The 27,400-nt window shown below is 44.0% G+C and overlaps 1 protein-coding gene across 4 annotated transcripts in view; it reads right to left on the minus strand.

Moving 5' to 3' along the window:
• kaznb (kazrin, periplakin interacting protein b) overlaps positions 1-27,400 on the minus strand; it is a 158,472-nt gene that overhangs the window by 120,547 nt on the left and 10,525 nt on the right. For all 4 annotated transcript variants that reach the window (XM_055868160.1, XM_055868159.1, XM_055868163.1 and 1 more), the window contains exon 2: positions 6,687-6,844. In XM_055868160.1, coding sequence (XP_055724135.1) covers positions 6,687-6,844 — 158 coding nt within the window. The remainder of the gene's footprint in view (positions 1-6,686; positions 6,845-27,400) is intronic.

Here is a 27,400-nt window from a genome sequence, read left to right on the forward strand (position 1 = left end):
CACACTCTTGGCATTCTCTCAACCAGCTTCATGAGGTAGTCACCTGGAATGCATTTCAATTAACAGGTGTGCCTTGTTAAAAGTTAATTTGTGGAATATCTTTCCTTCTTAATGTGTTTGAGCCAATCAGGTGTGTAGTAACAAGGTAGGGGTGGTATAAGACCAAGTCCATATTATGGCAAGAACAGCTCAAATAGGCAAAGAGAAACGACAGTACTTTAAAACATGAAGGTCAGTCAATACAGAAGATTTCAAGAACTTTGAAAGTTTCTTCAAGTGCAGTCGCAAAAACCATCAAGCGCTATGATGAAACTGCCTCTCATGAGGACTGGCACAGGAAAGGAAGACTCAGCGTTACCTCTGCTGTAGAGGATAAGTTCATCAGAGTTAACTGCACCTCAGATTTGCAGCTCAAATAAATGCTTCACAGAGTTCAATTCACAGACACATTTTAACATCAACTGTTCAGAGGAGACTGCGTGAATCAGGACTTTCAATGTCTTAAAGTAATGATGGACTGTCATTTCTCTTTGCTTATTTGAGCTGTTCTTGCCATAATATGGACTTGGTCTTATACCACCCCTACCTTGTCACAACACAACTGATTGGCTCAAACACATTAAGAAGGAAAGAAATTCCACAAATTAACTTTTAACAAGGCACACATGTTAATTGAAATGCATTCCAAGTGACTACCTCATGAAGCTGGTTGAGAGACTGCCAAGAGTGTGCAAAGCTGTCATCAAGGCAACAGGTGGCTACTTTGAAGAATCTAAAATATAACCCTTTTTTGGTTACTACATGATTCCATATGTGTTATTTCATAGTTTTGATGTCTTCACTATTGTAATACAATATAGTAAAATAGTAAAAAAAAAAAAAAAAAAAACTTGAATGAGGAGGTGTGTCCATACTTCTGAGTGGTACTGTAGACCATCAGGGATTCTGGTATAGTTTGCTATTGTTTTGATTCATTCAGAGAGGAGAGATGTGTGAACAATACCATTAGTTCATTATTTAGCATCTGTTCGTCTGTGAGATTTCTTCTCCTGCTTTTGGGGGTGTTTCTTCTTGAGGCCTGACACCTCAAGACATCAGCTGCTGTGCACAGACGACCAAGAGGATGGAAGTTGTGAGATTAATATTCTGTACGGTAGAAAATAGTAAAAATAAAGAAAAACCCTTGAATGTGTAGGTGTGTCCAAACTTTTGACTGGTACTGTATGCTGAACTCTGGTGTTGGCAGCCTCAGCTTCTCTCTCTCTCTCTCTGAGGACATTCTGTAGCCATCTCCATGCCTCCCCTCAGAGCTCTCTCAGAGTTTCCAATGCGAGACGAGTGAACGTATTCCCTTCGACCAGACACAAACAAGACCACAACAAGGGCCCCGAACAGCACAAACACTCTCCCTGTCAGTCAGGAGCAGATGGGCGAGGAGGAAGAGACCTTTTATATCATCAACACTCTCTCTGAAATTGAGGTGAGCACCTTTGGTCTGCAGAAAGAGTGAGTGTACTGATCCGGATCACCTTTGTGACAGCACTCTCCGTTTCTATGGCAACGTGCACACAAGTGATGCTCCAGTTTAAACTGCTTCAACAGGCAGCTTTGGTGAGGGCTTTAGACGACCAAACCCAACCTGTTCTTTCACCATCACAAAATTCCTACATGTAAAGCAAAGGCTTGATCTACCGAGCAATGTGCCCTCAATGTACAGGGGTTATTGGACGTATGATCAGAGATGATATTCTACTGTATTCAAGGGACTTGGGGAACAATGCAAAGAATCACTTACATCTGCGTATCATGCCATTGACAGGCGGTAATATCCTCAATGTGATAAAGCAAGTGAAGTATCCAACAGCAGTGCTATTCTGTCCTCATCCAGGCATAGGACCCTTAGATATGACAGGTATTTCATTTCAGCAGATTCTCCACAGTTGGATGGATCCAAAACAGATGTAAAATAACGAATGCATCATAGTGGTTAAAAAGCCTAGATCGGTTTGAAAGGGCATATCAGCTCAAACCGCACAGCTAGAAAATGAACGAACTCCTCTCTTTGAAGTCCAGACCGCACCAGTCTATCAAATGAAGAAACCTTGGTTCAGGAAATTATCTCACACCGTCACACCATGAATCAGGTGGCAGAGAAAGTAATGACGGCCAGTCAAATGAGACGAAAGACATTGTCGTTTGCTGAGATGAGATAAGATCTGTGTTCTCCTCTGACAAAACAATGTAATTATTATTATTTTCTTTACCTCGGCAGTAAAGGGTTCACACTTGAAACGAAGGCCGACAACTCTCATACACACCATCCATGGCCTGCAAGGCTCTAAGTAGTAGAATACAAGTAATGATGAGATGCTAGCTAGGAGTTATGGATCAATATTCAAGATGGGGCAGCAAATCAACACTCGCCTGGGTCGTTCTTTGTGTGTCTGTTGATCAGTTTATTAGTGCAATATGTGAAGGGCCTGAACCCCCTCTCAGACCCAGACACACACACACCTCAGCTGAAAGAGTTGCAGAAAGAACTGAGGGCTGGAATCCAAACCCTGCTGGATCAATACCCCAGCCTCCCAATTCATTTTCTCACAGGCCATTGGCTCACATCCCTCCTTTAACTCTTGATTGGTCAATAAATAATTTAAAATGGTGACAGTGCCAAAAGCACTATAATTGGGCATCAAATTGGCACCTTACCTATCTGTCTAATCAAAACATGTTTTGTAGCAGCCATAACATAATTCACTGTAGTTGTAAATCGGCACACTCCACCAAATTTACTAAATTCTTCCTAAAATGTTGTAATTGACTAGAATGTTTTTGATGTGCATTGCTCATAATCATACTCTTGTGAACTGACCGTAAGTGGCTGGAGGTGATGGCTAGGATTAATAGCACTTCTAATCATACTACTGCTGCCTCCTGCTCTGGCTGCCTTTTCGCCTCTGTGTTCGTCCAGTATGGAATTTCTAGGCTCTCTGTTTTTGCTTCCACTACAGACACCGTTCATTGCCAAACAGACAGACCCTGACCCTGAACGTCTGAGTAGTGGAAGAGAGGGGAGATTAAGGATGTGCAAGGTCTGCAGAACAACCCACCCATAACGCCAACCCACTGTCCGATCAATACTGTAATCACTTCCTGGTCTCCCATCCAACAGTCTGCCTACAGTGGGCTATCTATTATTCTGTAAAACGGCTCAAAGCCTTTAGCTAATACACAAGGAAAGCTCTCCTGCTTGGACAGAGTGACCATGACACCCAAACTGACAGTGAATGGTGTATGGGTGCCAGGACTGCTATTTTGGGGGTCTCTAACCAGTCCCAGTCCGGCTTTGTGTTTAGTCTGCATTGACTCAGTATTGCAACAGTTTGAAGTACTGCTCCCGAGTTTGGGTATAGTTTACGGTACAGTATTTTGACATTCTGACCAGTACTAAGTGGTTGAGCAGTGAGTTCTCTTTCCACCATCAACAGATCAGAACAGCAACCTATGGAAAACCCACTGACACCTCCACCAAAGTAACGCAACGTAACGCTCAGCTACGCCAAGTCAGTCGCCACACCCACAGAGAGGCATTTGATTAGTCACCCAGCCACAGCACAGCACAGCACATAAATAATGCATCCGTGCAAAATGATTAACGAGGCAATCAATTATGTGACAGCATTCAAAGAGAAACTATTTAAATCCCTTCTCCCCAAATAAATCTGCCTTTTAGTGGACTTTGCCTTGAGAAATTAACAGATAAAACGTATCAGATTGTTTTTTTGTTTCATTTATTTGCAGTCAAACCAAATATTTGATAAAAAAATGAATATTTGATTCAATTTCCAAAGTCAATATTGCTTATTTCACATCATTCGCTTGTGACTAATTCTGTTCTTTAGCACTTTATGAATCCCAACAAGACGGAGTAAACAGATGTCATCATTATGATACAGTGTTTAATGAGAAACATGAATACTTTTGGTGACAGATATCCTCCTTCAGCAGCCCTATGCCAGGCGCTCACGTTCCTCAACCACAAGTAGCACTAATTAGTGTAAGCGATCTAATGACCCACAACATGATGGGTGATGAAGTGAGAGCAGGCGCGGGGCTGTGCTGGGCTAGTGACAGCGGGTGATGTCAGAGCAGGCTGGAGGGCGGCGAGGTGAGGGTGTGCCGGCTCTTTAAGGTTCTGCGGGGCACCAGAACAGCCCAGTCTGGCTCTGCCACAGAACCAATTAGACTGAGAGGGGCAGCTGTAGCCCTGCTGTCAGCTAGATGAACTCTGGTTCAGACTTACCCCGAGATTGACAGCGAACACGGATGGAGAGAGCGGGATGGGGGGGGGGGGGGGGGGGGGACTGATTTCAAATTTTTGCCTGCTGCTGCTTTACCCTCAATGAATGCAAAACACTTTGGGTAGACAGGCTGGAAGACAGGCTGGGAGGCAGGCTGGCAGGCAGGCTGGCAGGCACTGCTCCTGTGTAGGTAAATTGAGAATAGTCTCTTGACTTTTCTCACATCCCATTTTGCGAGGTTCCGTGGGTAGAGTCAAACACTACGGATATGAGGATGTAATCACGGTGATGATGACTGATCAAACAGAGCATTGGGCAGCACAGTTCAGAAAGGTCCCACTGTGCCCGGAGGGGAGGAGAACGTAGCAGAGAGACACTGTGCTGCCCAGACTGATGTGTAAGCCTGCCTACCATTCCAAAATTAAGGGAAGGTCCTGTAGAGGATGCAGAGATCATCGCCATGGCAACAGGCAGCTGTCAGTCAAACAGGGGCAGCCTATACTGTAGCTACTCTACTGTGTGTCTACAACTGACAGGGCAGAAGAGGGCGTCAATGGAGGGGCTCAGGTGACAGGGTGGGCCTCATGGGGGGAAACGGGTGCAAGTAAAGATAGTGGGTCTACGAGACACAAAGCCAGGGCAACAGGTAGACAATTAGTCAACTTGACTGCTACAAGACGCTTCACTTAACATTGAACTGCTTCTAACTTCTCACCCAGATAATCAGCAGTCCATTCATGGCAGAAGGCCCCTGCTCATCCATCACCCGTACAGTTTTATATTGTTGCGCTGCAGAGAAACTGACTGCGGGCTAGCAATCTTTCACTCTGGCTTGCATACGATTGGGCCAAGGAGAAGGCGGTGGCCTTTTGCTGAATTACATTCTCTTTAATCAATGACACCGCAGCGTCTCAGACAAATATCTCGGGGAGAACGGCGAGGGGACTCTATATTCATCATGTAAGTGTGTGATGTGACTAAAGGATGAGACAAATCCATCACTGTGTCAAGTCCCGGCGAACATCTAGCAAAACAAGAACAGAAAAGGAATGAGACGATTCAGGGGTAAGACAAACTGTAAAGATGATTTATCAAACGATCCAAGGCAAACCAGAGGATACATGTGGATTGTTGTATTACTTCTTTCTATAGAAATCCATCACATATCATACATATAGAGTCCCTTCTGATGTAGGAAGGAGATCATTACGTTCAGGAAATAACTGTTCAGAAAAGGCAATGGAAAGCATTGTGATTGAAACAAGCATTTTCCATACATCTTGAAGACGGAGAGAGAAACAATACAATGCTTTAGCTCATGGCCAGACTCCCCTCTACAACAACAATGAAGATAGGCAGTGTATTGCCAGATTGGAGACAATTTCCAACATGGATGTGCACTGTTGGGTACTTGGGTCGGCATGATATTGGGGCCTTGGTTTATGCGTACTGTAATCCGTGAGTCGGTCCGAGTCACATTATGGCCATATCTGCAGTGCTGATGCTGTCATAGCGGGGGTTGGGGCTAATGATTACGAAAAGCTCACTTGAATTGAGAGCTTTAAAAGACAGAGCCCATTACATTATTTATGCTACTCTTTGAACGAGGTGACATTCAATTATTCAAACATCGACATTTGGGGACGATTCCGTTTTGTTTGACTTTTGTCTCTCCCAGGTCCTGCATAGAGTTAGTTCACTCATAGCTGCCCTGTTAGTGCCCGTTCCCTGGGAGAAGCTATATCCTCTCCAGAAAAGAAAAAAAACACAAGGTGAAAGATTTGAACAAACACCCTAGGACTACATGAGGTACCTGCAAACGTCATCATAACAGTCCGTAAAGAAAAGGATGGAGCAGAAGTCAACTGATGTAACAGAGCACATTAACTCTCTCAAGTCCTCTCTTAGTTTGCTTGCTTGGAAGGAAATAGTCCAGCACAGTATCAGTTGAAATCCATTTTTTTATTAATGAAATTGGAGTGAATGAACTATAAATACTCTAGTCTATTCTTAACAGCCCAAGTATGAGTCATCATAATATGAATGCCCTCTCTCTTTATCTAGTGTTGTGTCTCTCTTGTTGTGATGTGTGTTTTCTCCTATATTTATATTGCTTCTTTTTTTTTTTAATCCCATGCCCCCGTCCCCGCAGGAGCCCTTTTGCCTTTTGGTAGGCCGTCATTGTAAATAAGAATTTGTTCTTAACTGACCTGCCTAGTTAAATAAAGGTTCAATAAAAATAAATACAATTGCTGTGAAAAGATCCTGCCTCACTAGATTTCAGCAGGCTCCTACGGCAGAGACTTGTTTTCCCTTTTGACTCTTTCCCTGGTTTTAAAGGAGGTGAATGATCAGGGGTCAGGGATTAGAGATCAGGGGTAATACCTGTGCGTCCATGAGCAGGTGCCTCATCAGGGCCATGGACTTCTTCAAGGTGTCCCTCTCTCCAGGCATGAAGGCCTCGTCCTCCCGGGACAGAGTACCGGGCCTGGTCACCATGAAGTGGACTATCTGGTCATTCAGACTGTTCAGAGACTGGACCGCTAGGAGAGAGAGTGAGACAGAAAGAGAGAGAGAGAGAGAGAGGGAGGGAAGGAAGTGAGAGAAAAAAAGGTTCAAGGCCATGCATATTTAATTTTACTCACACACACACACAACAGACACACACAACATTTACAACAATAAGACCGTCTGCCTTTCCATCCATTGCCATGGTGACCTGTCAGCTCAACTGATTTCCCTCACTCTGGCTTTGCTCTCCCATCTTCTCCCTCCCTGCCCTGGCTGATCTCTCCCATTTGCATTCTGAGTGCTGAGCTATAATCGCTCCCATCCCCATGGCCACAGCTACAGCACTGCTCCCTCCACTGGTCTCCTCTCAGCATTAATCCCTCTCTCTCACGTAACCATGGGGGGGGAGGGGGGGGGGGGGCATCATTAGAGTAAGTCCATTACCGGCACACAAATCTCACTCCAGCCCATTTGCTGCATTTGTTCATGCTGTAAGCTCCGGCGATCATGCAACCCTTTGTTTTTCAGCCGCTAGAGTCGAAGCAACAGTATGTGCAGCACTTTGAAACTAACACACTATGTTCACTTCATAGAGACCTAACCGTGGAGGCTGTAAATGCTCCATTAACCTCTCTGGCCCAAGCCCCTGTGATGGGAGCACTAATGTGACCATGTCCTGTATTATGGATAATGACGGTCTTCACTTCAATAGGCAGCTGTGCAGACCACACATGCTATAGTAGCTGTCTAGGGGTGAGAGGAGGAGGTTGTGCTTGTCTACGCAGGTCAGCATATCAGACATTAGAGCAGATGACATTTGACCTTGTGGTGGGAGGCCACACTGACGTGAAGAGGAGGGTGACCGGCAGAGTAGGTTGAGAGGTCAGCGTAGGGAAGTGGAACCAAGGGACACTGGTCACGTGTGACCCCGTCCCAGATGACAACCAAGGTCAGTCTATCAACACAATGATGAAAGATTTATGTTCCCACCTTTCAGCATTTCATTGAACTGCAACAGCATCACACAGCCAGGGAGACATGTTTATGAGCACACAGCCCCCGCAGGCAGGCAGCGGCACACATCAAATCAGAGGCAGGGAAAAAATGTAATGTTTATGGCAGCGGTTGACGAATGGATTCTAATTTGACATTCAACATTTACGAGGTGTACAGTACCTCTTTCTGGCAGAAAGACGGGCGGCGGGCAGACCCGCTGCAGTGTAATAAAACGCTGCTGTTGAAAACGACATTCTGCCAGACGTGGAGAACAGACACACCTTCAGCTGTACTTTGAATTTCCATTCAATGCATTCTGTCAATGACAGAGAGAGCTAGCTCAGCTCAAAAAAGCAATTCTATAACAATCCAACTTCAATATGGCAAAATAGAGTGAAAATGCAGTTTTCTCAAATAGGTTTCCACTATTCACATAAGAGGATAAACAAGCTGAAGGTAGGTTATTACAAAACCATATTAGAATAATACTCCACTTCAAGTAAAGTTTTGTAACAACCTCTAGACTCATAAGGCCGGTGACTCCTTCCATTAATGTAGTTCCAGTGTACACAACTCCGGTCCTTGAGGGCCACAGGGTCTGCTGGTTTTCATTCTACGCTTTTGATAAACGACCGTTTACATCTGGGAAAACAGATATGTACACTCTCTGGGAAATCACTAACATGAATTGATCCATTAAGTTCCCGGTAGAAATGAAAACATGGTCGGCCCTCAAAGGACTTGGTGAGGTGCTCTCCTGCACACGTTCCTAGCATCACATGTAATCATATTCACACAGCAAGTGCAAAGCAGACAAGGAATTAGCATGGAAATGAATACACGCCCCTTTATTCTACAGAGAGTACAACAGTAGAGGAAATGTCAACGCTTGTTTTCAGATCAATGATTGAATACCTTGCCTAAGCATTCAAATCACCTGGAGAGCTGACCATGTGTGAACTCAAGCATTTGATAAGCATAACTGAGAGAAATGTTATCACTGCCCTTTCTCAGCAAGAGCTACACGGCTTATATCATTATAGATATAGGGAAATGTCTAGTCCCTTCACTATTTGCTCAAGCATCTTTAAAGTCAATAGCGTTTTGTCTTTCTCTGAACAAGGCCTCTGTAATAATTGATGTTCCTTGTATTATAACAAGGGTATTTTTATATCCAAATATAGACATTAAAGCTACCCATTTGCACACTTTTCAGTAATTTTACCTCAGCATTTTTTAATACAAAATCTCCTTTTTTTTGTTGTTGTTGTTGTTGTTGTTTTTTTTTACATAAATGTTCCTTAAGGATCAACTGGATGGTCAATGAAATCACCAAAGCATTGTTGGGTTAGTGTCAGTCTAGTACTCCTCCACATGGCACATATACACATGTACTTCAAAGTACTACTTAAGTAGTTTTCTGTACTTAAATTACTATTTATATTTTTGACAACTTTTACTTCACTACATTCCTAAACAGAAATATGTACTTTTTACTCCATATATTTTCCCTGACACCCAGACACACATCCCTGGCTCTGATCTGGCAGACTCACTAAACACATGCTTCGTTTGTAAATTATGTCAGAGTGTTGGAGTGTACCCCTGGCTATCCGTAAATTTAAAAAACAAGAAAATGGTGCTGTCTGGTTTGCTTAATATAAGGAATTTGAAATGATTTATACTTTTACTTTTGATACTTAAGTATATTTAAAACCAAATACTTTGATTCAAGTAGGATTTTACTGGTTGACTTTCACTTTTACTTGAGTCCTTTTCTATTAAGGTATCTTTACATTTACTCAAGTATGACAATTGGGTACTTTTTCCAGCACTGCACATGTGAAACAGATGAGGGGTGCTCATTACAGGGTTTGTAGAGCCACTCAAAGACACAATGGCATCAACAATGAACTGTAATGAGACCAGTCAATAGTAGAATCATAAAACTGTAAGAAAACAGTTAACTCTTATTAATGTAACAGCTCTAGAGGGGCATTTCGCACTTAATTTCTGTGTTTTGTGATGTTTGTTAAAATATCAATCTGCATAGTGTTTCCTATGGGAGCCCGATTTGTTTCGCGACGGTGTAATAGCAAAACGAACCAATTTAAAAGGTAATGATGTGGTTTTTCACCCAATCCTTCTTATCCAGCCCTGCAATATAGATACATAAGAATATTCTGCTGGTGCAGAGAGAAATAAAGATGAGCGTTTCAATCCTTCAGCAGCTTTGGGGATCCCTCCCTGCCCTGGTGCTGTGGTACAGTCTCAGAAGCCTGTCTACTGCCAAGGCAATTTAAAATAAGTTCTAAGGACTTCCTTGCAAACAATAATGAGTCGTTAGGACGTCCCAGAGACGTCGTAAAATGTTGCCTAAACTCATCAGGACGTTGTGTCAAGGTCCACTGGAGGTTTTGACTAGTTCCCGGTTTGTGCCGAGGTTGTTTTTAGGACGTTCTTGGGACGTTGCGTCATGGTCTCCTGGAAGTTTTGTCTTTTTTTGTGTGCCTGTTTTGCATGTTATTTTGGCATTCATTCATGTCACATATCAGTTTGCAAACAACGTAAAAAGAATTTGGTCCCTCTCCCCCTAAGAACTTAGCCTACTGACTTGGTGTTGCACATGTAGCCTATAGCCTGAATTATGTCGCTGTCCATTTCAAAATTTCAGCACTACTCGCTCATTAATGTCTGAATCCAAATGATTGCTTGTCTTTATTGGCTCATCGTTCCCTTATGCCATAGTTTGTCCATCTCAATTGTTATTTTGCTTCATAGGTCTATCTCATGAATTTCTTATTCATAATTTTAGGAAATGTTGGAATGATTTCATTGTTTTGCTTACTTTGTGTATTATAATTAGCTCATGTGCTTTTCTTCACGAGGGGATTCTATATCATGTTCTTGTGTCTGTAACCATGTCTGCCAGTGACAGTCTATTCCCATTTAAAAAATTATAATTCAACATAAAGTTCAGTAATAGACCCATGTAATTCCAGTTGATATTGCGAGAGTTGTTTTGTTTGCGAAATGCGCTGTCTGTGCACCGGTATATTGTCAATAAAAGTGGATCCATGTGACTGTGTTTTCCTTCCTTTTTAGACCACATTGGCCTAATAAAATAACGTTGTATAGTGGCTTTGCTGGTTTGCCCCACCAAGATGTCCATACTAAAATCGCCACTGGTCATGGTCCCCTGTAGGTTTTGTCTTGTTCCCGGGGACATCACCTGATGGTCTCAAATAAATGTTCTAGCTAGGGCACGCAGACCATAGTTTCATTACACTTCCCCCTTGTTACTGTTGCCAAGCCCATCGAGGCTCTGATTGGCGACACACTGATCCATTCACAGCTCTTTGTCTTTTGGCAATGCTAACAGTGCTTTTAACACACATATTTGACACAATTTGACATACATTACATTGTGTATGTTTAGTCATACAGTAATGACTATTTAACGTCCTCACATGGAACTTACTCACAACTTGTTGGGTCGCAGGGTTCCGATCTTCCAGCTACCCCACCATGTCTGTATCCACGACTGATTTCACCTGTAGGCCTATTCCTACACTTTGCCCATCAAGGTAAATTTCAGCTATGTTAACAATACACTCAAGAAAAACAATTATATTTATCATAGTGATTCCTTGAGTAACATTAAAGCCCCACCAACGTTAGAAAACGAATTTAAAAAAAACAAACTCAAAATGCTGAAATAAGTCAATGAAATCAATGAGAGAAGTCAGATTAACTGATAATTAAAATAGCAGTGCAGTTGGCACTCTTTTGTGCAGAGATGTGTTATAAGTAATTGTGTATGGGAATTCTACAGCCTTTGTGGCACAGCAGAAAGATCAGCATACCCCAAATGCAGAGGTTGTGAGTTCAAATCCCAGGTGGGGTCATATTGATATTGTCAAATGTATACATACTGTCATTGATGAAAGATTTGTACACTATTTTAGCTGAACAGCATACAACTTACCTTAAAACCCAGATACCATTTCATTAATTTACTTATAATGGTTTGGGACACCTGGAACAATCAGGGGAGCTTCAGGGGACATTGACACAACGTCCCAAGAACGTTCATGGGAACAAGAAAAAGGTCCCCCAGAAAACATTCCCTTGGGACCATCACACAGCGTTCTTAGAACGTTCTCAGAACGTCAGACGGATAACGTCACACCAGAACCCTTAAAGGACCTAATGGGAACGTCACTGAATGTCCATCAGGACGTCTCCTGTTTGCTGGGTTCACACTTCAAACCTCAGGCCCAGGGCTGCATCAATGGATTAGAGGTCTCCAAGGTTCTGAGACCACCAAGAGAATGACACTCGGCTGCGTCTCAATTGCACTGATGCCAGGAAAACACCCAACACAATCATGTTGGGAGAACAAAGCCTGTATTGAATCTAAACTAAAGGCTATACAGTAACATGATCTGTTACTTTCAGAAAGAGGAGAGATTGAGGCTCATTTTGAGGCTTTGGAAAGCTTGCAACTGTAATGCTAATTGTGAAGCTGCTCAAACACAGGCATTTGGACAGATCCATTATAGTTCAGAGGTTTGCTTTGCATAAAATATCCCAATCCCGCTCGGTATCTAACAGCGTACACACAGGCCTGTAATTTTATTGTTTGTTACATTGTTCTGCTTCAGGATCCATGGAAGAGTGCAATTCATCCCCTGACTGTCTACGCATCTAAATTCTCCAGAGAAATTGGACACTTTTCTCAAAACCATGCTCCAAACAATATATCTAATTGAGAGCTAAAGTGTCCCCTTAGAGATAGAAAGAATCAAATGGACTTTGTAGACCTGTCAAAGAATAACTGCATTTATTCTGCAAAAGTAAATCCTTGCTGCAATAGGGATAGCTGCCAAAACCCTACTCTGCATTGACCACAGTGCTGGCTCCAAAATCTTTCCTTTCTGAGGATAGAATGACAAATACTTCACCTTGGTAAGCCTCATTCCATGGTCCCCCAGTTCCTCAGAAAGCAACTTATCCTGTCACTCTCAACATTGATGTGTGACGAAGATGATGCTTAGCAGATGGAGATGTGTGTGGGAAGCTTAGATTTGCTCTATTTTGTGGGCGGAGAAGGATATAAAACACAGCACTGACAGCCACTGGATTCAGGAGGCTGATCTAAAAAAGGAACTAAATAAGGTTCTGGAATTCTGTGCGTCATTGTTTGTGTTCCCCAGAATGAAGAATCTGAGAATCCACAGACCTCAGTTTATCCAAAACAAACACCCAGACAGGCATACAGGCAGACAGACACGCAGGGCTTGGGTTCCCCTGCTTCGCTCTGCTCCATGCCGACCAGCTTGCAGAGATCCCTTGTGTCCTTATCAGATGTACGATTCCTATGGCGCAACAGTCTTGTTTTGGCTTGTGTCGAACAAAACCTTCTGTTCCAATCCCGAGCTCAACACAACACTTCAATCTGTTGCAGAGTGACAAATGGGAAACACTCACACACTCTATACAGACCACAATATACTAAACACACACCACTGACACTCGCACATTAACAAATCATTTTAATAAATCATAGTATACACATACTATCGACACGTTCTTTACTAATGAGGAATGCTTTTTTAAATACACACTGTAAGTGTTTGTTGTAATGTTATGGAACAACACTAGCAGCATTAGCCTAGCGTTGACAGCCCAGCACACACAGCAGAGGCTTTAGTGGAGTGGACTTCAAGGTGCAAAGACGTGCTTGTATACAGCCGAAATCTGGTCCTTACAGGAGTTTACATAGAAAACTCTTGAATGAGCTATACATGTACTTCTGGTTATATTTGAATGATATACAGTCTGCTTATAAACTCAGTCAACTATTTATGAATTATTGGCATTTGTTCATGTATTTCTTAACATCAGCGAATACATGTGTATAAACCATTTATTACGTTAAGAACCTTCAAATTGCAATCGTATTGCATTTAAACGATGAACAACCTTATTTGAGTCAAATAGGAGCTTACCCGTGCATGTAGAGAGCAGTTGGGTCTTACTGCACCACAATGGGTTTGGAACCTAGTCTGGACAACCAATCCTCTCAATGGAGAAAGGGAAATGTGATCTTGACAAACCATTTCTGTATGGATCTCGCTTCGTGCACGGGGACATTGTCATGCTGAAACAGGAAAGGGCCTGGCCTTCCCCAAACTGTTGCCACAAAGATGGAAGCACAGAATTGTCTAGAATGTCATTGTAAGCTGTAGCGTTAAGATTTCCCTTCACTAGAACTAAGGGGCCTCACCCGAACCATGAAAAACAGTCCAAGATCATTATTCCTCATCCACCAAATTTTACAGTTGGCACTATGCATTGGGGCATATAGCGATCTCCTGGCATCTGTCAAACCCAGATTTGTTCGTCCGTCTGCCAGATGTTGAAGCGTGCGTGATTCATCACTCCAGAGAACAAGTTTCCACTGCTCCAGAGTTCAATGGTGGCGAGTTTTACACCACTCCAGCCAACGCTTGGCATTGCGCATGGTGATCTTAGGCTTGTGTGCGGTTGCTCAGCCACAGAAACCCATTTCATGAAGCTCCCGACGAGCAGTTATTGTGTTGACTTTGCCTCCAGAAGCAGTTTGGAACTCGGTAGTAAGTGCTGCAACCGAGGACAGATGATTTTTACTCACAACACGCTTCAGCACTGGGTGTTCCCATTCTGTGAGCTTGTGTGGCCTACCACTTTGGGGCTGAGGCGTCGTTGCTCCTAGACGTTGCCACTTCACAATAACAGCACTTACAGTTGCCAGGGGCAGCTCTAGCAGGGCAGAAATGTTACAAACTGACTTGTTGGAAAGGTGGCATCCTATGACAGTATCACTTTGAAAGTCAATAAGCTCTACAGTAAGGCCATTCTACTGCCAATGTTTGTCTATGGGGATGGTATGGCTGTGTGCTCGATTTTATACACCCGTCAGCAACGGATGTGGCTGAAATAGCCTAATTCACTAATTTGAAGTGGTGTCCACATACTTTTGTATAAATAGTGCATCTCAAAGACATCTGTTATTTGAAATTTCACTGTAAGTCAGATAATCTTATTTTCTTATATGCATTGTTTTCACTGAGCCATACAGCTGTGTCTATTCAATTCCAATCCATTGACCACGTTCTGGATTCTATCAACATTTTTGTTACCAAGAGAGTTAAAAGCAAGAATTGCATTTGCATATTTTAAATAGTTTTATTTTACTTCTTGATGTACGAGAGACTCAAATGGCAACGCAATCTATCCTCTTCAAGTCTTCCCTATATTCCTTAAACATATAGCAGTATAAATTGAATGTGATTAAATGTGTATAAAACTGAAATGTATCAAAGCATTTCAAGTTCTGCAAATAAATACTAAAGTAGCTCCCTTAGTTTCCCTTGTGGGGGTCCAACTAATTATACTGATAGTTATTCAGCCCTTTCAGTGCTCACCCACGATAAGCCTACAAAGACACCCGCCCACTCCTACTCTCAACAATGAGGGCTGATGGAAAAAAAAAAAAGGTTTATCCCTCCTTCAAGAAACTCAAAAGTATTTCAACAGGCGCAGTAATCAAAATTCAAATGAGGGCGAGAAGAAAAAAAACGAGAAGGAAAAAAATTCCACTTACATTTCTAATGAAACTTTTACAGCATATCTCAGTGCTGGTTGCTATGGTGATGGTAGAACCAGAACCCACATCCTCCCTGTGCACTCTTGGGTCTTGATGCCAGCAGGAGCAGGCAGCACTGGCACTGCAACACTTCTTAATCCTCCTACTAATCACAATATAACTAAAGCCATAGCATTAACACACGCCTTGAGGATCACACCAATCCAGGCTCTCTTAAACAGCAGTAGCAGTTCAGTGTTCACATCCAAAGCAAAAGGTTAAAAACCCTGTCACATCTTGTAGAAGTCATCAGCTGTACTCAGCCCTCAGTGACGTTAAATATTCACGTGATACAGCCCACTCAGTCAGCAGGGTTCTGCTTGAATAGGAAATACATTAAAAAGCTATGCTTTAATCATGCTAGGGTGCGTTCAGGTGAGGACCCGACATTACAATATTCTAGCACTTCTCTCTGGGTATACAACCCCTTTGGCAAAAACTGGTTGAACCAGCGTTGTTTCCACGTCATTTAAACCATAACAATCTATGTGATGATGTTGAATCAACGTGGGAAACTGATTGGACTGGCAAGTCATCAACATCAGGGCATTTTGTCTTTTTTTCAAATCAAATTGTACTTGTCACATGCGACGAATACAACAGGTGTAGACTTCACCGTGAAATGCTTACTTAAGAGCCCTTTCCAAACAACGCAGAGTTAAAAAGCATGTTTAACCTAAATCCAAGGACATGGTGAAACGTTTTACTGAATTCACGTTGGTTGACAACTCGACCAAATGTAAATCAACACTAGACGTTGAACTGACGTCAGCGTCCAGTGGGAAGGCACATACAGAACTCCTCAACCTGATGTGCAAGCAAAAGAGTACACAAGTTCACAGAAGTGGATAACTAAGACCAAATCAAAGCATGCACCTTGACTTGTCATGAGTTGTCTACATTTGTTTGAAGTATGATCAAAATCTACATGGTAAGCAGATTGAATTGTTAAACAAATCCTGGGTGATTTCAGAGTGCATACCAGTATAGCTGTCACTATGATCCAGCAACATTTCATTCTGTAAAATGTCAACCAATTGCCCCCCAGACCCGAAATTTCAGAAATAAGAGTTTGACCTATGAGGCTTGACCTCTCCATCTGTCAGATTTATCCTAGAAAGGTCAACAGACAGTTGTCTCTGGTTAGCTATGTGGGTTCATCACTATGTGTTGTTGTTACTGACCTGTTGTTCCAGCAGGTAGCAGGTAAACCTGGGGGAAGGTGAGCTGAGCCCTTAAATAGTCTGTGCACTGCATCATTTATTTCAGCATACACTCCCGTGTGCAGAGATTCCACCTGACTTTCACAAATCAACACTGCCACCATCTGGTAGTTCTGTGGCATGGTAGGCTACTGTATGAGCATGGGCGTGGTGTAAATCCTCAAGTCTGGTCTATTTTCAAGGGCTTGTTGATCAAATAGTAGATCAAAGCCTACTATAACATCATTTCAATTTAAACAGACCCGACATCAACTATCACATGCATTACAAATCAAGACGTCAGATCCACCTTAATATCTGCCACACGATCCCTCAGGAAATCGTCCAGCAGAACCTACGCCTCCAGACGCGGCGTTATCACAGAGAGTCAGCATTGGGGTCTCCTAAGGTTGTGATTAGAGACAGCAGTAGGACCGAGCTGTACAGAACAGGATGCTGAGTGAAAAAGCGGCAGGAGCAGAGCAACTCGAGGCAGCCTGGAGGAGAGTGCCCTCCACAGGCCCATTGCGTCTTTGATCAGTGTGCCTGCCACCTAGTGAGATAACCCAGTGAGCAGCACTAGGAGCTGCTCGGATTCGCCGCTTTCAGTCTTGAGCTTTAGATGGAGCAGCACATAAAAGTCTCCTTTGGCCCTTTAATATGATATGCCAAAGGCCTGGCTGCATGCTCCGCACTACCTGGGCTGGAAGAGCTTTTAGTATTATTACACTCACATTAACGTGCGTCCACTCAGGCCCAGAAAGCCCACAGACTAATTGAAATGAATGACAAATGAGTGCGGTGAGGAGAGGCTCTCATCGAGAAGACATGTAATGGTGCATGTAATGAGAGGGAAGTGAGAGGAGCGTCTGTCTGGTTGTACAAGAGGTCAGGTGTTAGGGAAGGCTAACTTAACGATCTGGATCGATCCTCAGCCGAAGGTCAGCTAACATTAGCATCCCCATCCTTATGCTGCCCGCCCACAACACAACACAGAGCCTATCAGCCCAGAAGCACAACGGAAACTCGGTTACAACAGTCTGTTTTATTCTACTATATATGAAAGACAAAAGATGAAGAAGAAATGTCTGAAGGATGGGAGTGGCACATGCTGAAGGAAAGAGAAGAAAATAGACATCTGTGTGTTTCTTCCAGCTGAGAAGAAGAAAGCGTATGAGGATAAGGCTCTTCTCTTTGAGAAGTCCGGGTAAATAGAGCTTGTTAGAGGGGACCCATAGGAACTACACGGCTTCACAGCTACAAAGACACCACCGTTGTCATCAGGCACATCAAATTCAGTGGCTGAATTAGGGTCCTTTGGAGAGTCCGGACTATGGGGAGAATATGTGACAAGCCTGCTGCCAATTAGTCCTGTTTGTGTCTCAGACCCTGTGTCTTGTTTGTGTTTGTCATTCAGGGGAAGAAAGTAGGGTAGAGGCAGATCTGTTCCTAACTGTGCAGCAGGAAGGAACACTGTCTGATAGCTAGCAACTCTTCACAACCTAAAATAAGGCTACTGAGAAAACATTTTAGATCTCAGAATTACTCAAATAGTGCACATTGGGACCCATTATACCCACTTTGAAGCTCAAAATCCAATTTCGTAACCATGAAAGTTGATTATATGTAATTCAAAGGTAGAAAAGTGTGAGCAAAAACTAGGTTATACTGTTTTTATTATATAAGGCTACCAGGTTTATATATGAGGCCATACTGTGGTAAACAGCCCCAGAAATTCAAAGGCAACTCAAACCAAAGCATACTGAGCTTGACAGTCCCGAAGAAAAGTTAAAGAGCACTCCCATCCTTCATACATCAAACATTCCAAGCTCTCCACACGCAAGCACAGACAGCTCCGAATTCACATGTCTGCTAACAGTGAGATGAGGAGAGGGGTGGAGAGAGGAATGCAGCTTAATGATGCTGACAGTATCTGTCCTACTGAGTGCCTACTGAAGAGCCTATTACTGATTGGATCAGACAGGTTATGCCTGTCTGAAAAGCACAGATAGGGTCTTGATCCTGTGGTCTTGATTTCCAGACCACTGCAGACCATGTAAATGCAGTTTTGGTCTGGGTCTGGTGCCCAATGTATCAGTCTAGGTAAAATAATAATATGTATATTTTTAAATAATGTATGTCATGACAATTAAGCGTGGCTTTCAGATAGTTATTTTTGGCAGCCCGTGAGAGTAATTGTCATTCCAGTTCATCTGTGCTGTTGTACATATTATCACATGACCTATTAAGGTTGAACACTGACACATTTGTTGCTTTAATGAGGCGTACATAAGTGTATTTAGTTCCGCAAGAGCCTATCCATATCCCAATGTTGGGATAGTTACCACTTTATTAGAATATCTAAATAACAATTTTATCAATTTTGTATTAAAACATGTTGTGCAAAAATATTAAAGGAACATTTACATTTGCAGTGTACCAACTTAACATGATGAACAGGAATTACATTTAATCTCACGGGTGGCCAAAAATACATAACCGAAAGCCAAGCACCTGATAGACCCCTCCTGGAAATAACCTATGGATTACATTAAAAAAAGACCCAGCTGCTGGGTCAACCCAATATGAAAGTGAATAAAAACCCAACTGATGGGTAAATTAACCCATGTTCAGGTAATCCAAGCAACACAACATGTTGGCTTATTCAAGCAACCCAACTGGCAGGGTTAGAATAATATATTTACCCAGGACTGGATTACTAAATAACCAAAACTGGGTTGTTTTTAACCTACCTATGAGTTGCAAAGAAAAAGAAAAGATTAAGATGGGCAAAAGAACACAGACACTGGACAGAGGAACTCTGCCTAGAAGGCCAGCATTCCGGAGTTGCCTCTTCACTCTTGTTGTTGAGACTGGTGTTTTGCGGGTACTATTAAATGAAGCTGCCAGTTGAGGACTTGTGAGGCGTCTGTTTCTCAAAGTAGACACTAATGTACTTGTCCTCTTGCTCAGTTGTGCACTGGGGCCTCCCACTCCTCTTTCTATTCTGGTTAGAGCCAGTTTGTGTTGTTCTGTGAAGGGAGAAGTACATAGTGTTGTACAAGATCTTCAGTTTCTTGGCAATTTCTTGCATGGAATAGCCTTAGTTTCTCAGAATAAGAATAGACTGACGAGTTTCAGAAGAAAGTTCTTTGCTTCTGGACATTTTGAGCCTGTAATCGAACCCACAAATGCTGATTCTCCAGATACTCAACTAGTCTAAAGAAGGCCAGTTTATTGCTCCTTTAATCAGAACAACAGTTTTCAGCTGTGCTAACATAATTGCAAAAGGGTTTTCTAATGATCAATTAGCTTTTTAAAATTATAAACTTGGATTAGCTAACACAATGTGCCATTGGAACACAGGAGTCTAGGTTGCTGATAATGGGCCTCTGTACGCCTATGTAGATATTCCATAAATAAATCTGCCGTTTCCAGCTACAATAGTAATTTACAACATTAACAATGTCTACACAGAGGGCCTCCCGGGTGGCGCAGTGGTCTAGAGCACTGCATCGCAGTGCTAACTGCGCCACCAGAGTCTCTGGGTTCGCCCCCAGGCTCTGTCGCAGCCGGCCGCGACCGGGAGGTCCGTGGAGCGACGCACAATTGGGCTAGCGTCGTCCGGGTAAGGGAGGGTTTGGCCGGTAGGGATTTCTTTGTCTCATCGCGCTCCAGCGACTCCTGTGGCGGGCTGGGCGCAGTGCGTGCTAACCAAGGGGGCCAGGTGCACGGTGTTTCCTCCGACACATTGGTGCGGCTGGCTTCCGGGTTGGAGGCGCGCTGTGTTAAAGAAGCAGTGCGGCTTGGTTGGGTTGTGCTTCGGAGGACGCATGACTTTCGACCTTCGTCTCTCCCGAGCCCGTACGGGAGTTGTAGCGATGAGACAAGATAGTAATTACTAGCGATTGGATACCACGAAAGTTGGGGAGAAAAGGGGATAAAATTAAATAAAAAATAAAAAATAATAATAATAATAATAATAATAATAAAAAAATAAAATAAACAATGTCTACACTGTATTTTGGATCAATTTGATGTTATTTTCATGGACAAATAATGTGCTTTTCATTCAAAAACAAGGACATTTCTAAGTGATCCCAAACTTTTGAACGGTGGTGTAATATTTTCTGAAATTGACCATATTAAATTATCATTGTAATTGCGGACAAATTGACGTCAGACATGCACCCACCCACCCCAATGCTCTGTTGCGGATGACTGGGATGAAAGCAGGAGCAGATTTCAGGAGCAGGACAAGACACACCCATTTTGACTGATGACTGACATAAGGGCATGTATGTGATAGGCCTATCTGGCTTATATGATTATGATGGTCATAATGCTTCTTGACAGTGTCATAAAGGGTATTTTCTGCAAGTTATTTAAAATACGGTGAGAAAAAAAAACATGACTGTAAATAATTAATTACAACAACAAAGGACTTAAGAAACGTTCAAAGGAAATCCGATCTCCAGCTGTCCCATAGTAATGAACGAGTTGGGATGAGTCAGACAGGCAGGCAGCGTTTCTCAGCCAGTCGAAATCATGAATCAGCTGGCATCACTTTTATGGATATATACAAAGAAATGTCAATAGAAAACAGGTCAAACTAAACGAAGTCTAGCTACTGCGGTTTGCTGTCTTTCCAGCATCAGTTTGAAGTGATTGTGTTAGCTGTGTCGTTGGCTAGCTCCTCTGAACAAGTGTCCTGACGAGTGAACACATTTTCTATGCCATATTAGCTCATTGTTATGGATGTATCCAAATAAATGTCACAATAAAACTTAAACAAATGCAAATGCAGTTACTTTGCTGTTATTCTGGCTGCAAGTAATTGGCTAGCTAGCAAGCAAGGGATACGAACAATGCCAGCCAGTATGGCAATGGAACATTTAGAACGAATGACTGGGTCGCATCCATAGATACAGAACAAAAAGACTGGACGACTGGGTCTCTAGCAACCGAACCGATAGAACGACCGACCACCCGGCTTGGATAGCAACCCTAGATTTGTGTCGGGACTATATCTTGTGGAAGGATGAAATAGTATGAATAAATTAATCAAAATAATTTTTTAAATTAAAATATGTCAATCATTATTTTAATATGTTGGTAACCCATTTAACAGTGATAATGTGAGGGGACGTACTAAAGCGAGGGGACGTACTAAAGTTATACTGTTACATATGTCACAACAGGTGTAAATATATGGGTCATGACAGTGTTTTGACCGGGTTATGTCAGCTGTTATGACATTATGACATGGTCATAACGTGTTATGACGCTGAGTGTCAAGTGTTACCCTGCTGATACAATGTCGCTGATGCAGAAAACTACATTCTGACTTGCAGTCAGCAAACTGATATATCTCAGAGAAAGTTGACTGTCAAAAACAGAAAGCATTTGACACACGAGACTGCTTTTTCAGGTTCTGAGAGGCAGCGTATGTAAATTATACTCTCACTTCGTGAGCACTCGCCCCAAAATAAGATCAGTGAGTAAATGCACCAGCAGACTCAAACCATTTCAAACCTGCCTCACGACTGCTATATCTGGCCCTTCTCTGCATCGGTCTCAGGTCTGTGAATGCCGTGGCGCTGCATGGAGAGTCTTGAAGGTGTGAGAAGAAGCAGCAGCCTACTGTAGCTAAGCCTCATCATCCTCTCGATGGGTTTCTGTGTTTCCTGCGTCATTGAAACCGAGGCTGCCTGCGTCTGCTGACTCCACACATCTGTCTTCCCTGTCCAGTACCCAGCGCCGCTGGCCTCCTTTCCCCTTGGTCTGGATTATACTGCTGAGTTCTCCACTGCAGACACACGTTGAGCTGCTAGCCAAGCCTCCAGTGTTCCTCTAACAAAGACAGAGCTACAAACAGGAAGGTGGGGGAGGAAGTGAAACAAGCTAACGACATTGATAAAAAAAACTATTTATTCTACGACTGTAATAAAAAAAACAAATATATTCACACTGAGCCACAACACAAAACCATAACCCCACAGTATCCAGAGCACATTACCAATAGTACAAACACCCATACTGTAGGACAATACCTGTATACAGTGCCTTCAGAAAGTATTTACACCCCTTGACTTTTTCCACATTTTGTTGTGTGGGGTTCAAATGGATTTATTTGTCATTTTTTGTCAACGATCTACACAAAATAATGTCCAAGTGGAAAAATGTAACATTTGGAGAAAGAAAAAATATGAAAAATAAAGCACTAATATATCTTGATTAGATAAGTATTCAACCCCCTAAGTCAATACATGTTAGAATAACCTTTGGCAGCGATTACAGCTGTGAGTCTTCCTGGGAAAGGTGCATTTGTCTCCCAGTGTCTGTTGGAAAGCAGAATGAACCAGGTTTTCCTCTAGGATTTTGCCTGTGCTTAGCTCTATTTTCGTTATTTTTTAATCCTTGAAAACTCTCTAGTCCATACCGATGACAAGCATACTCATAACATGATGCAGCCCCCACCATGCTTGAAAATATGAAAAGTGGTACTCGATGATGTGTTGTGTTGGATGTGCCCCAAACATAATGCTTTCTATTCAGGACATAAAGTTTATTTCTTTGACACATTTTTAGCTATTTTACTTGTTGGAAACAACATGCATGTTTTAGAATAGTTGTTATTCTGTACAGGCTTCCTGTCACGCCCTGGCCTTAGTATTCTTTGTTTTCTTTATTATTTTAGTTAGGTCAGGGTGTGACATGGGTAATGTTTGTGTTTTGTCGGTTTTTGGGTGGTTATATGGTAAAGGGGGTGTTGGGTGTAGTGTATGGGTTTGTGTTGAGTGAATGTGTCTAGCTGTGTCTATGGTTGAGTGTAGGTTCTAGGAAAGTCTATGGTTGCCTGAATTGGGTCTCAATTAGAGACAGCTGGTTATTGTTGTCTCTGATTGGGAGCCATATTTAAGGCAACCATAGGCTTTAGCTGTTGGTGGGGAATTGTCTATGTTGAACGTTTGTTGCTTGTCCATGCACTTACGTCATTAGCTTCACGGTCGTTTGTTGTTTTGATTTGTTTTGTGTATAGTGTTCGTTTTCGTGTTTTTTCCTCTCTTCTAATAAAAGAAGATGTACTTTCCACACGCTGCGCCTTGGTCCTCTCTCAGTCCCTTTGACAATCGTGACAGAATTCCCCACCAATGCGGGATCAAGCAGCGCGAAAAGCGGCAACAGGAGCAGCGCAAGGAGGAATGGAAATGGGAGCATAATCTGGACTACACTACGTGGGAGGAGATCGACAGGTGGGCGATCGACCCAGGGCGAGTGCCGGAGCCAGCCTGGGATTCTCTGGCGCAGTGCGAGGAGGGATACCGGCGTATGGAGGCAGCACGACGACGCGGTAGGAAGCCTGTGAGAAAACCCCAAAAATTTCTTGGGGGGGGAGGCTTAAAGGGAGAGTGGCGAAGTCAGGTAGGAAACCTGCGCCTACTCCCTGTACTTACCGTGGAGAGCGAGAGTACGGGCAGACACCGTGTTACGCAGTAGAGCGCACGGTGTCTCCTGTACGTGTGCATAGCCCGGTGCGGGTTATTCCACCTCCCCGCACTGGCAGGGCTAGATTGAGTATTGAGTCGGATGTCATGAAGCCGGCCCTACATATCTGGCCACCAGTGCGTCTCCTCGGGCCGGCTTACATGGCACCAGCCTTACGCATGGTGTCCCCGTTCGCCTACATAGCCCGGTGCGGGTTATTCCACCTCCCCGCACTGGTCGGGCAACGGGGAGCATTCAACCAGGTAAGGTTGGGCAGGCTCAATGCTCAAGGGAGCCAGTACGCCTACACGGTCCGGTATTTCCGGCGCCACCTTCCCGCCCCAGTCCAGTTCTACCAGTGCCTACACCACGCACCAGGCTTCCAGTGTGTCTCCAGAGCCCTGTTCCTCCTCCACGCACTCGTCCTATGGTGCGTGTCTCCAGCCCGGTACCACCAATTCCGGCACCACGCACTAAGCCTCCTGTGCGTCTCCAGAGTCCTGTGCATCCTGTTGCTGCTCCCCGCATTAGCCCTGAGATGCATGTCCCCAGCCCGGTACCACCAGTTCCGGCACCACGCACTAGGCCTAATGTGCGTTCCCAGGGTCCAGTATGCCCTGTTCCTTCTCCCCGCACTAGCCTGAAGGTGCGTGTCCTTAGCCCGGTGCCTCCAGTTCCGGCACCACGCACCAGGCCTACAGTGCGCCTATTCCGGCCAGAGCCATCCGTCTCCCCAGCGCCATCTGAGCCATCCGTCTCCCCAGCGTCATCTGAGCCATCCGTCTCCCCAGCGCCATCTGAGCCATCCGTCTCCCCAGCGCCATCTGAGCCATCCGTCTCCCCAGCGCCATCTGAGCCATCCGTCTGCCCAGCGCCGTCTGAGCCATCCGTCTGTCCCGAGCCATTAGAGCCGCCCGTCTGTCCCGAGCCGTCAGAGCCGTTAGTCAGTCAGGAGCCGCAAGAGCCATTCGTCAGTCAGGATCTGCCAGAGCCGCCAACCAGACAGGATCTGCCAGAGCCGCCAACCAGACAGGATCTGCCAGAGCCGCCAACCAGACAGGATCTGCCAGAGTCGCCAACCAGACAGGATCTGCCAGAGCCGCCAACCAGACAGGATCTGCCAGAGCCGCCAACCAGACAGGATCTGCCAGAGCCGTCAGCCAGCCATGAGCGTCCAGAGCCGTCAGCCAGCCATGAGCAGCCAGATCCGTCAGCCAGCCATGAGCAGCCAGATCCGTCAGCCAGCCATGAGCAGCCAGATCCGTCAGCCAGCCATGAGCAGCCAGATCCGTCAGCCAGCCATGAGCAGCCAGATCCGTCAGCCAGCCATGAGCAGCCAGATCCGTCAGCCAGCCATGAGCAGCCAGATCCGTCAGCCAGCCATGAGCCGTCCAGCCAGGATCCGCCAGAGCCGTCCAGCCAAGATCCGCCAGAGCAGTCATCCAGCCAGGATCCGTCCCTCAGTCCGGAGCTGCCGTCCCTCAGTCCGGAACTGTCCCTTATCCTGGTGCTGTCCCTTATCCTGTTGCTGCCCCTTATCCTGTTGCTGCCCCTTATCCTGTTGCTGCCCCTTATCCTGTTGCTGCCCCTTATCCTGTTGCTGCCCCTTATCCTGTTGCTGCCCCTTAGTCCGGTGCTGCCCCTTAGTCCGGTGCTGCCCCTTAGTCCGGTGCTGCCCCTTAGTCCGGTGCTGCCCCTTAGTCCGGTGCTGCCCCTTAGTCCGGTGCTGCCCCTTAGTCCGGTGCTGCCCCTTAATCCAGTGGGGTTGAGGTGGAGGGTGGCCATTTGGAGGAGGCTACGTAAGCGGGTAGTGACTATGGTGGGGTGGGGACCACGACCAGTGCCGGAGCCGCCGCCGTGGACGGACGCCCACCCAGACACTCCCCTAGACTATGTGCTGGTGCGCCCGGAGTTCGCACCTTAAGGGGGGGGTTATGTCACGCCCTGGCCTTAGTATTCTTTGTTTTCTTTATTATTTTAGTTAGGTCAGGGTGTGACATGGGGAATGTTTGTGTTTTGTCGGTTTTGGGTGGTTATATGGTAAAGGGGGTGTTGGGTGTAGTGTATGGGTTTGTGTTGAGTGAATGTGTCTAGCTGTGTCTATGGTTGAGGGTAGGTTCTAGGAAAGTCTATGGTTGCCTGAATTGGGTCTCAATTAGAGACAGCTGGTTATTGTTGTCTCTGATTGGGAGCCATATTTAAGGCAACCATAGGCTTTAGCTGTTGGTGGGGAATTGTCTATGTTGAACGTTTGTTGCTTGTCCATGCACTTACGTCATTAGCTTCACGGTCGTTTGTTGTTTTGGTTTGTTTTGTGTATAGTGTTCGTTTTCGTGTTCTTTCCTCTCTTCTAATAAAAGAAGATGTACTTTCCACACGCTGCGCCTTGGTCCTCTCTCAGTCCCTTTGACGATCGTGACACTTCCTTCTTTTCACTCTGTCAATTAGGTTAGTATTGTGGAGTAACTACAATGTTGTTGATCCATCCTCAGTGTTCTCCTGTCACAGCCATTAAACGTCTGCTTTTTAAATATTTTAAACATGTCTGCTTTTTATTTATTCATACTATTTCATCTAACAATAGTTGCCCTTTTTTGCGAGGCTTTGAAAAACCTCCCTGGTCTTTGTGGTTGAATCTGTTTGAAATTGACTGCTCGACTGAGGGACTGTACAGACAATTGTATGTGTGGTGTATATTGAGATGAGGTAGTCATAAAAAAATGATGTTAAACACTATTATTGCACACAGAGTGAGTCTATGCAACTTATTTTGTGGCTTGTTAAGCACATTTTTACTCCTGAACTTATTTAGGCTTGCCATAACAAAGGGGTTGAATACTTAATTACTCAGGACATTTCAGCTTTACATTTTTAAATAATTTGTAAAAATTCCAAAAAACATAATTCCACTTTGAGATGAGATATTGTGTTTAGACCAGTGACAAACACATCTAATTGTAATACATGTTGAATGCAGGCTGTAACACAACAAAATGTGGAAAAAGTCCAGGGGTGTAAATATTTTGCAGAGCTCATAACACAGGGTACATGCTCTTAAATCCAGTAATAGAAAACAGGGTCCATTACATGTAGCCTCCATAGCACAGAACCTATAGCACATCATCATCATTCTATAGCGCAGAGCCCATAGAACATCTAAGACATTGATAATCCATATTAATTAGCGCATCAGGAGTTAGTCTGGGCTC

Source organism: Salvelinus fontinalis, chromosome 18, assembly GCF_029448725.1.
Source record: "Salvelinus fontinalis isolate EN_2023a chromosome 18, ASM2944872v1, whole genome shotgun sequence".
In the NCBI taxonomy this organism is placed as follows: domain Eukaryota; kingdom Metazoa; phylum Chordata; class Actinopteri; order Salmoniformes; family Salmonidae; genus Salvelinus; species Salvelinus fontinalis.